Source organism: Rana temporaria, chromosome 1 (assembly GCF_905171775.1).
Source record: "Rana temporaria chromosome 1, aRanTem1.1, whole genome shotgun sequence".
In the NCBI taxonomy this organism is placed as follows: domain Eukaryota; kingdom Metazoa; phylum Chordata; class Amphibia; order Anura; family Ranidae; genus Rana; species Rana temporaria.
In genome coordinates this window covers 111,436,882-111,449,272 of record NC_053489.1, presented here as the reverse complement: position 1 = coordinate 111,449,272, position 12,391 = coordinate 111,436,882, and the positions used below count along the sequence as shown (strand labels likewise).

At 40.0% G+C, this 12,391-nt stretch overlaps 1 protein-coding gene across 1 annotated transcript in view; it reads right to left on the bottom strand.

Annotated features, from left to right (window-relative positions):
• Positions 1-3,821: 3,821 nt before the first annotated feature.
• XRCC4 (X-ray repair cross complementing 4) overlaps positions 3,822-12,391 on the bottom strand; it is a 519,315-nt gene continuing 510,745 nt past the window's right edge. Inside the window, exon 8 of the mRNA XM_040341679.1 lies at positions 3,822-4,131. Coding sequence (XP_040197613.1) covers positions 4,020-4,131 — 112 coding nt within the window. The 3' untranslated portion in view covers positions 3,822-4,019. The remainder of the gene's footprint in view (positions 4,132-12,391) is intronic.

The following is a 12,391-nucleotide window of genomic DNA, read 5'->3' as shown; positions in this document are numbered from 1 at the left end:
AGCAATGGTGGAAAGAGCTACCTTGTTCTGAATGTTGGACAAGAGCGTGCATGCAAGAGAGTGCAAAGCGTGCATGCAACACTGCAGGTAGTGAAGCAGCACTATTTTCCCTAGCGTATTAATCCTTTCCATAAAAATTAATGGAATATGGAGAAAACAATGGTAGTGCTGAACAGTGAAAAAAAAACAGGATGAATAGGACAGAGTCCTCAGGGACTGGGGCACAACAGAGACGGTGCCACTGCCTTGGACCTGTTAAGTGCTCTGCAGCAAACAAACCAGTACATGTCTGGGGAGTGCCACAAGCAGATCCCAGTGCCCAAGGATCACATTAAAGGCAGACCCCACAATCTTCAGTCAAGCCCAGCAGGGTCAGAGTATGGTCTTCATGGTGGTGCTAAGGATTATCAGATCGGATAACTACATAGAAAAAGGAACTTAGCAGTTTAGTGATGAGATCCTGATAAAGAAAAAACACATTTTGATATCAAAAGAAAAAAAGTCTAGTACCAATGGTTAAACTTTTCATCTAAGGCCGCATACACCCGGTCAGTCCATCCGATGAGAGCGGTCCGAAGGTTAACCAATGAAGCGGACTGATGGTCTGATGTGCCTACACACCATCAGTTAAAAAAACGATTGAGTCCAACGCGGTGATGTAAAACATAACCACGTACAGAGAAAAATTAAGTTCAATGCTTCCAAGCATGCGCCGACTTGATTCTGAGCATGCGTGGGTTTTGAACCGATGCTTTTGCGTACTAACCATCGGTTTTGACCTATCGGTTCGGTGTCCATCGGTTCAATTTTAAAGCAAGTCTTAGGGCACTATAATATTTATTATGCCTGACTGGCTAACTTTTTATAGATGTCAGTATAAACCAAATAACTTCCTGCATTCTAAATGAATAGGAAAGAAAACGATGTATCCTATCCTGACCCACCTATACCCTAGCACTTTCCATTCCTTCTATGTCTTAAACACACTGTATACTGTACACCTTGTGTATGCTGCCATAACCTTCTGTCCTTTACTGCGTTAAAGAAAAATAATACATTTAGTAATTGCTTCTTAACACTAACCCCTAAATAATAAAGATAAGAATAAACTCATAACTTTTTAAAGGCCTCATTTAGACTTGCTGCAAAAGGCAACAAAGGGGGATGTTTAAATGCTGTGGCTGTGATGCTTCGCTTTGCAACTGTGGCTAAGTTGACCCGACATGTAGCGCTTGGGGGGCGGTAAGCCCCCTGAACACTACACGTGCAAGTCAATGGGGAAGAGTCGCAAATGCCCCACAACTTTCTGCAATGCATGCAATTGCAGCGAGATTGTCAGCAGAAATGGAGTTAAAACAGATGGTGTGGAGGCATTGCATCACATCCTCACCGCCTGTCAGAAGCCTCTGGAGCGTGATCCAGATCTAACCCCAGAGACAAGGGAGATTTAGGCACATGTCTAAATCTACCCAAAGGATGTTTTTTTAAATCTAAAATACAATCTAGTTAATGATATACAGAGTTTTTCCTTATATGTCAGAGTCTTCAACATATGTACTTTTTTTTATTATTAAAGGGTCTTGTGTTTATTTCACTTGTTTTTAGGTTTATAATTTTTTTAAACAGATATTTAGAACAACTAAAATGTAAAAAGATTGAAATTTTGTTTTTATTAAGGTGTCATAAATTGATTGGAAAGCTACAAGATGAAATACAAGCATCGAGGATGAAATGGAGGGAAGGACGTGTCTCTTTCCTCTATTCAGCTCTCAGAACTCTCCTCCTTTTTACATTTACAGACACACTTATAACTTCAGCCCTTTGGACAGCTTTAGAGAAGACACAACTACAGATTAACAGGTACAACTTATGTAGGAGGATTTGTTTCATCTCTATGTATCACCCGAGTCCAGTCACTTCACTGGGTATATGTAAAAGTGATGGTCTCAGGCTTGAATAGGTTAAAAATTATGAATATGAACATTCTAGCTAAGTTAACAACATGACCCAGTGTTGATTTTGTGTTCCCTAAATATCCACGAGCCTGACAGCTAGAATGGCAATGGTCTGCAAAACTATTATTACTATTACTCTAAACTATTATTACTATATATAAAATGTATGTAAAGATTGATCAATATAAAAATTCAAAAACAAATAGAAGGATGACTAATCAATATATATGATATAATTCATTTAAAGATACCTTAGTTAATAAAACTACCACATTCCTTGTTTTACAAATACATATTTGGAACTTGGTGAACCCTTGACAGGATTCACAGAGAACTAAGGGTTTCTACAGAAAAAAGTTGTTTCCTTTCAAACATGTGTGGACAGTGTGAACACAGAGAGAGGGACACATCACTGTTCTTACACACATGTATTTGTAAATCTCAACTTGAGCATTTGATCTCTGTATACAAGTAACATTTTTTTTTATAAAAGAAACCTAAAGTTCCACCTGCTATCTGAATATGAATATATATATATATATATATATATATATATATATATATATACACAAAAAATGATATTCACCTTGATTTAACCTGCTAATAAATAAGTCCTGGGTATAACCCAGCATTTTTCAACCAGTGTGCCTTGAGAAATCTTCAGGGGTGCCTTGGCAAAATGCCTAATTATTGCCCACAAATTGTATACAAGCCAGTGTGTGAATGAAGGCTGCCTTTTTAGTTAGACTAAGTCCCAGGTTTTCATTGTGCACCATTACAACCTTCTTGCTGCCGGCATCCTAATGACCAATGGCATCATCAGTTGGTGAGGAGGATGTCAGTTGACTTCATAGCATCCTTGTTTGACCATGTCCTGCCCCTCTTCATCAGCGTTGGTGGTTACATTAGCTGAGTGATGGAGAAAAAATGAGGGAGAAGCGAAACATTGGAATATTAGTCAGTACCAGTTTGCAAAAGTGTATTTGCTTTAGAAGAATAAATCACCTCTAATGTTGGGTGTCCTACTTGGACTTGTGGATGTTGCTGCATTATGTAAAACTATGAGAATAGCTTTTACATTTTAGAATGGGGTGCCTCGAGGCTGGCCTTAATTGTTAAAGGGTGCCTCGAGGCTGTCTATAATTTTTGAAGGGCGCCTTGACTAAAAAAAGGATGAGAAACACTGGTATAATCAATAAAGAAATTATATACAAATTAGGCTATTCTCCTACAATCCACATATTGAGTTCTGAGGGTGTGTATCATCCTTGAAATATGTCCTATGCATTGGGAAACGATGCTCTAAGATTAAGGGAATGGAGTACACTGAAATACATTTTATCTTCAAGCACAATTTTACATGCAACCACAGATGACCTGCTAATAGAGTATGTGATTCTGTCAATGAGTCTTTTTCAATTAGTTCTAAGAAAGAAGTGTACATATAAGTTTATTAAGCTAATAAATTATCAAATGTTCTCTCTGATGGGTATTGGCATACAAGAATACCTTTCACATCCTGTCCAATATGCAAGATTCATTGAAAATGTCTTACTAGGAGTCAGTGTGTTGTATGTTCTGTATGTTGTCATGAATGCAAACGCATACACCTTGGCATCATTTGAGCTTCACATTAGTTAACATTTAAGTGTTTAATTCTGGCATAGTTTCCATGGCCAGGATCATTGAAATACCATTTTGAGTCCAAAGTAGTACACATTAATTTTTTTTTGCCAACAAAGTGCAATTTACACAGCATCAACTAAACATGTTTTTTTTACTTTTTAAACATGAGAATAAAAATAGGGAAAAAACAAATCTTATACGTTTATTTTACATTTAGATGTTTAATTTTTTTTATTCTACATTGAAATAAAAACATATGTTTGAAAAAAAAAGTAAACATTTAAAGTTCCTACAAAAATATCCCGGAGATCACTCTAACATCACAAACATGGAGCCTGTCTATGTCACAAGTGGTCCATTTGTAGAAACATTATATATTTATCACAAAATAATTGCTCCAGGTCTGTTTATTTAAGCAGAAGTGGATTAGGGGTTTAGCTAAATGTCATTGAAAAGGTCATCTGTATCTGGAGTGTTTTTTGATGTTGGTAAGGACAGATTTTCTGATGAAGGATTCTTGCCAGTTGTCTTTGAAGGGGCCGCTGCACATCTGTAAGAACAATGAATGTGAAAACTGTTAGTTCTTTTTTTTCAGTTAATACGTTAAGAAATACATATGCACAAGTATATTAGGAACATAAATATACAATGTATATCAGTGTGTGTAATATATATATATAACACATATTTATACTTTTATACAAAATGTTGGCATCATTACATCTACAAGTAATACAATTAAATATGGCATTTCTCTGCAAATCAAATGTTAAGGCACATTAATATTTCATTTTTCTGGTTGCTAAAAGTCATTTTATTTTTGCCTCAGGAATTTCTAACACTCTTTCTTGCTGAACAGTTCTAGTTCAGAAATTGTCTTATGTTTTGTATGTGCGTCATGACTGATATGTGTCCAAGGGTTTTCAATAATTTTTAAGCCTGGGGAACATGATGGCCATTCCAAAACCATCATCTTTTGCTAGTAAAGCAGTTCATGGTCATATAGTCTATAATGATGCAGGCTTTGGATCGAGTCTTATTGGAATATTTAATCTTTTTTCAGTGTAAGTGAAATCTGTACTGAAATACAGAGGATGCCATTGCTGACCTCCTCCTGATTATGCTAGTTCCTGCCTTTATTTGAAAGTGCCAGATGATGGGCTTCAAAACGTTTTAACCTACAATAAGTATGCATAGTGGGTAAGTACAAAAAAAATAGCAGTCCTTATTTGTGTATTTCTTCTGGGTAATGATTCAGAGTATTGAACTCCAGGCAACAACCCTTAAAGGGTAATTCCATCATTATACCAAAAAAAAATAAAGATGAATTTCTAACACCTTCCCCGCTCCTTCTGTCCTGCTGCACGTATCTGCATGTGCTGACAATCATCTGCCCTTCTTACTTCAGGGACAATAGAAAAGACTCTCATTGGTCTGGGTTGTCACATGAGCATGCTGACATGCAAGTGGCTTGCTATGGGGGTAGACACAGAAGAGGAGGAGCCACGATCATTGGCAGGGGACCCCAGAAGAGGAGGTCCGGGGGCCTTCCTGAGCAATACCAATGCACAGACCAGGCAAATATAAATATGTTTATTATTTTCTATAAGAAAAACAAGACTTACAATCACTTTAAGTCTGTACTTCCTTAATCTCTCCTGCGGCTTTTAATTATTGACATACCAATCAGTGGAGCAGCTCTGACACCAGGAAGCAAAACCTTCCCTGTACCAAGATGGCTGCCTTCACATGGAACACAGTGCAGAACAAGGCATGGTATGTCAGTAATGAGAAAAAGATCAGCTGCAATGAGACCACAGGCAAAATTGGCATCTAGTATTTTGCACTGCCTACCTCTTTTGGGAACAACTTATACAATTCAGTTATTGTATAGGATAATTTTCCTGGTACTAAAGGCATGATTTTAAATTACTGGTAGACTGATATCTAGGCCCAGTTCGTAAGAGTCCCCTATTTCCCCAAACTCTGTCTCATAAGCCTTTCTTTGGAACCTTTGTCAACTTAAACTTTATAACAGTATTTAATGCTTTGGGGCGTATTTATAAAGCAGGGAATCTGACATTATTCAGACATTCACTGATGTGAATATTCCACGTGCAATTATTATTTTTTTTTTTAACAAGAAACAGGTGCAATTACTGTATTTAGTGGCGTATAACGCTCACTTTTTTACCCTGAAAATAGAGGGTAAACTGTGCCTGCGTGTTTTACGCAGGGGGCTGTGGAAAGTTTTTTTCCTGAAACTTCCCTCTTAAAGTTAGGGTGTGTGTTATACACCTGTGCGTGTTATATGCAGATAAATACGGTATTTTAAATGACAGTGATTAATTCATTATCATTGGACTTCTGGGGAAAGTCACATTAATGGCTTTATAAATATACCCCTTAGATTTCTGAAGAATATTTGCACTTATTGAATTATAAATATTTACATGTAGTTACCATGTGCAGTATTTTCTGGGCAAACAGTAGGACCAAAGATAATTTTGGTGTGCAGAACCCCCATCTGAGGTTTGTAGCAGTTGCCTATAACACATAGCTCAACAAGTTTGAATAGAGATAGGGGGCCAGAATCACAGATAAAATACGCCGGCGTATCTACTGATACGCCGGTGTATATTCAAATTTCCTGCGTCGTATCTTTAGTTTGAATCCTCATTTGGGTAAGATCCGACAGGCGTACGGCTTCGTACGCCTTCGGATCTTAGGATGCAATACTTCGGCGCCTGCTGGGTGGAGTTTGCGTTGTTTTCCGCGCCGGGTATGCTAATTAGCTGTTTACGGCGATCCACGAAGGTATGTGCGGTCGTCGCATTCTCTTACGTCGTCGCTAGTCGGCTTTTCCCAGCGTAAAGTTACGGATGCTATTTCAATGGCTTATATTTAGACTAGCCATGTTAAAGTATGGCAGTCGTTCCCGCGTCGAATTTAAAAAAAAAAACGTAAGTCGTCCGGGAATAGGAAAGGACGTAGCGCACGTCGCCGTTCAAAAAATTACGTCGGTGCGACGTCATTTTGCGCAAAGCACGGCGGGAAATTACAAAACGGAGCATGCGCAGTACGTTCGGCGCAGGAACGCGCCTAATTTAAATGATACACGCCTCATTTGAATTAGGCAGGCTTGCGCCGGACGGATTTACGCTACGCCGCCGCAAGTTTACAGGCAAGTGCTTTGTGAATTAAGCACTTGCGCTGAAAACTTGAGGCAGTGTAACGTAAATGGTATACGTTACGCCGCCGGAATTGTAAATGAATCTGGCCCAGGGTTTGTTGGGACCCCAGAGGCCCAAAAAAGCCAGAGAGGTAAGTAGGGGCGGGGGGGACTATATCGGTACTAGGTAGGTAAATTAAACAGAGAAATATAGTAAAAGTAAAAAATGAATCAATTTATTGAAAGTAACATCAAGAAATAGGGAATACACAGTTTAAAAAAAATACATCAGCAGTAATGTAAAACAGACAGATTATATGACCAGCCAACTCATCACCGAGATGGTATGGAACCCTAATCTGAGGGTTGCGGTGAAGCGAAGGGGGTCATATAGATCAGGATCTCTACTAGTGATACACACCTGGCCCTGGGACACGCTTGATGTTTTACCTACAACAAGCGGTCTACGTTCAAATTACCTTTGCTGCTGGTACATCCTAACCGGTCACCTCCAGCCTTGTACGCGGCGTTTCCTTAATAACTGCCGCCTATTACCAGATAGGTCCCAGGGTCTTTAACCTTCAATACCTTTACACAGTCATCACAGGTCCTCTTTGTGCTGGGGTATTTTTACCAACTCAACCTCCGTGTGAGAATTTTTCTCCACGCTGGACCCATGCTCCCCTAACGAGTGGATTTCTTGTGCACAGAATAATATCTCCTGACGAAGCTACCACAGTAGCGAAACTAGTAGAGATCCTGATCTATATGACCCCCTTCGCTTCACCGCCACCATCAGATTAGGGTTCCATACCATCTCGGTGATGAGTTGGCTGGTCATATAATCTGTCTGTTTTACATTACTGCTGATGTATTTTTTTTAAAACTGTGTATTCCCTATTTCTTGATGTTACTTTCAATAAATTGATTCATTTTTTACTTTTACTACATTTCTCTGTTTAACTTACCTACCTAGTACCGATATAGTCCCCTCCGCCCCTACTTACCTCTCTGGCTTTTTTGGGCCTCTGGGGTCCCAACAAACCCTATCTCTATTCAAACGTATGCTTAGGATGATGGTACTTTAATTTTTTATATAATGTTGTTACTGAGAGGCCTCTATATAAATCACATAGCTCAACAAGCAGACCAATAGATACATAGGATGTATTTTTTTCTGCTATTTTGTTAATATACCTTCATATATCAAAAATGTAAGCCCCAACCCCAGGATCTAGTCATTGCTATGTCTTGATGTGAGATACTGACAAAGCACTCCACACAAAGGTTAGAGCCACATAGACCTACAGTATATATAATATAGAACACAATAATATACAATCTTCTGGATGAAAAACTGCAAACATATTCCTACATCATGCACAGCTTTAATTTTTTTACAGTAAGACATCCAAAACACAAGGAAGCTATACACAATAGAATTAATATCTTGTACTTTTTTTTTTCTCCTTTTATATCTAATAGAGAGTTTAGCATGAAACAAAATAAAGGGTAAACGGGCCGGCTTGAACAAAGCAGACAGAATTAGCTAGCGGCACCCTATGCAGATACTAAAAGATAAAATGAAAATGATAAATCACAGAGCACTTAAAAGCTCAAATAGGTTTTGGCACTTGCATACTTCTAATCTGCTTTTAATCTTCTCCTTGGCCAATTTGGAACATGTTTCTGGAAGCAGGCTGAAATCTATCTCATGGAGACAAGCAGCTTACCAAAACAAGCAGAAAATCTGGCTGCTGTAAGTATATGTTTAGACATCTCTCCCTAAATACAGGCCTTTTCATTCAAGTGAGTCTATAACACCAATAAAATATGAAAATAATGTCTAGGTATTCCAGTATAATAACATATCCAGTTATTAAACATGAGTTGGGTTTTTTTCACTAATGTGTGGTAGAGCTTTTTTATGTTTCAAGAGTTTTTGTACTAAATTATTAAACAGCAAAGTCAGTTTATACCATGTTGCTTTCAAAAAGCAGCATATTACATCTAAGGAAACAGTAAAATATTAAATGACTAAACCAGGGTCCCCATAGGCCCTGTACACATGACCGAGTTTCTCGGCAGAATTCAGCCAGAAACTCGATCGGAGCTGGATTCTGCCGAGAAACTCGGTCGTGTGTACACTTTTCAGCGAGGAAGCCGACGAGGAACTCGTCGGGCCAAATAGAGAACATGTTCTCTATTTCCTCGTTGTTCAATGAGGAAAGTCGGCCCGCGGAGATCCTCGGCGGCTTCAACACTGAACTCGACAAGGAACTCGATGTGTTTGCTCGGACGTGTGTACAGGGCCTTAGTCATAGTTGCCTGCATGCTTGGCATTATCTGACATCAGCATGAGCCTCTGTAGAGCCATAAATACATTCAATGACCAGCAGCAATGCCCTATAGATAGTTTGTACAATATAGCATTATGGTTATTGGGGGGGCTTTTCCTGATAAACAGGAGGTAAAGAAAAAAAGTCACGCTGAACTGCTTGTATCACCAACCCAATAACCTGCAATAAAAAGGCCACAACAAAATGAGGGCTTAAAGCGGTGGTTCACCCTTAATAACAACAATCTACCAATAAATCAAGCATAGTAGCACGAGCTACAGTATGCCTTTATTTATTTTTTTGCCGCCGTACTCACAGCTTAATGCCATAGTGAAGTTTCAGACTCCCCGCAGGGGAATGGGCGTTCCTATGGAGAGGGAAGATGATTGATGGTCGGCTATGGCGCGTCACGCTTCCCAAAAATAGCCGGAGTAGGTCTCGGCTCTTCACGGCGCCTGCGCACAGACTAGGCGCAGGCGCCGTGAAGAGCCAAGTCCTATTTCGGCTATTTCCGGAGAAGCGTGACGCGCCATAGCTGGCCGTCAATCATCTTCCCTATGCATAGGAACGCCCATTCCCCGAGTGGAGTCTGAAACTTCACTACGGGATTAAACTGTGAGTACGGGGCCAAAAAATAAAATAAAGGCATACTGTAGCTCGCGCTACTATGCTTGATTTAATGCTAGATTTTTTTTTTTTTTTTAGGGTGAACCCCCTCTTTAAGCTCCAATCACATCTGAATGTACAAGGCTCCATTCACACCTGGGTGAGTTGAAGCGTGGGTGGAATTGCACCGAGTTTAGGGTGCCGTTAAGAAAAAATGGCATTACAAATGCGTCCTGTGTTTTGGCACGATTCTGAACCACGGGCACAATTGCGGCGATTTTGCCTGTGATTCAAATTGCCCAGCTGTGAATGGAGTCTGATGCCGCGTACACACGATCGGTCCATCCGATGAGAACAGACCGATGGACCGTTTTCATCGGTTAACCCAGGGATACTCAAACTATGGCCCTCCAGCTGTTGTAGAACTACACATCCCATGAGGCATTGTAACACACTGACATTCACAGACATGACTAGGCATGATGGGAATTGTAGTTCCTGAACAACTGGAGGGCCGTAGTTTGAAGACCCATGGGTTAACCGATGAAGCTGACTGATGGTCAGTCGCACCTACACACCATCGGTTAAAAAAAGGATCGTGTCAGAACGCGGTGACGTAAAACACAACGACGTGCTGAAAAAAATGAAGTTCAATGCTTCCAAGCATGCGTCGACTTGATTCTAAGCATACGCGGATTTTTAACCGATGGTTGTGCCTACTAACGATCGTTTTTTTCCCATTGGTTAGGAATCCATCGGTTAAATTTAAAACAAGATTGCTTTTTTTTAACCTACGGATAAATAACCGATGGGGCCCACACACGAAATCGGTTTTGACCGATGAAAACAGTCCATCAGACCATTCTCATCAGGTTAACCGATCGTGTGTACGCGGCATAAGGTGTTGTTTGTTGCACATTTTAGGTGCGCTACCATTGAATTCTTATGTGATGGTGAGATATGGCAGTTAGAACTTTTCTAACTCACTGCACCTGCACTACACCTAAAACAGCATGCTACTGGGTTCTTGGGTCAATTTCCCACCAAGAACAAAGGGCCAAATCCACAAAGACCCGGCGTAACGACGAAATTCTAATTTAAGTTACACTGCCTTCAAATTTCTACCCAAGTGCCCGATCCACAAAGCACTTACCTAGAAATTTCTGGCCGTGTAACTTAAATTCCGCTGGCGCAAGGCGTTCCTCATTTCATGGGGGCGATTCCCATTTAAACGAGGCCCGCTCCCGCGCCGGCCGTACTGCGCATGCTCGTGACATCATTTTCCCGACGTGCATAGCGCGAAATTACGTTACGCCGGGCTTTGTGGATTGCGACGGGTCAATAAAGTTGCGTCGAAAAAAAAAAAGATACGGCGCCAAAAAAAATTCAAATTCGAAAAAAAAACGCGTCGCTAGACATAAGGGTCTGCTTTTACATGGTGTACTAACTTTACACCATGTAAAAGCAGCCCTAATTTTGCGTATGCAACTTAATACTTACGGAGAAAAAACGAAGCAGAAAAGCTTTGTGGATCTCCGTAAGTGCTAATTTGCATACCCGAGGCAGCATTTCGACACGAAATGCCCCCAGCGGCGGATGCGGTACTGCATCCTAAGATCCGGCAGTGTAATTCAATTACACATGCCGGATCTTCTCCCTAACTGTGGAAAACTGATTCTGTGGATCAGTTCCATAGTTAGGACCAGGGATACGACGGAGTAACAACAGTTACTCCGTCGTATCTCTTTTGAGGATTTGGCCCAATATTTGGATGTAGTTTATATCTTATGCTTATATGGCTGCTCACCACAACTGAAAGGAGGGTTAGTTGCTTTTCACCTAAATGGACCCTAGCATGTTCATTACAGAGACACTTAAAAGTTGTTTCAGATATAAATTGCCTGATAGTAAGAAAAGTGTGCAGATGGCCAGAGTCCTTTGCTGATGAAGAATCAACGGTATAAAACGGTTCTGCAGTTTACAACAATACCTGACCAGCTTCCACAACAAACAAATGAAGTAAAGTTATTCTAACAAATTATTTTATTTTTTTTCAATGATTTTTTTATTGTTTGCGTATAAAAAAATACAAAAAAAGTGTTACATCATCGTACATATTATAAACGATACACAACCATACATTTTTCCCTGTTTTCCCCTTATCTTTTCCTACCCTCGTTCTTTGTGACATTGTGAATAAATGGAGAAACACTTGTTTCTGAACTGTCATACCTCGCCTCCCCTCCCCCACCCCGCAAACCCTCACCCACCCTCCCATCACACCTTGAGCAGGTTTTTGAAGTTAATGTACTTCGTTAAGTATGTCTTCCCCATAAAGGAATGCCCGATGACGGATTAAGATATTTATTGAATTTGAATGGCGATTTCTATATAGAACATCCTGTTTCGTCTAGCCAGGGTTTCCACATCCTCACAAACTTGCTATAATTCCTCTGTCGAGTAAGTGTCACTCTCTCACTCCAAATCATTGTGTTAATAGTTACAACCCAAGATTTGACAGTGGGTGGTATCTGGGCTTGCCACCTTAACGCAATTAACTTCCTTGCCTGGAAGAGGCATCTCAGTACCACTTCAAGGGAGCTGACTGGCACTCTATGTTCCTCTATGCTGCCTAACAAGCATGTCTTAGACTCAGCTTCTAACCTAACTTTAAAAGTTTTATTAATTGTGGT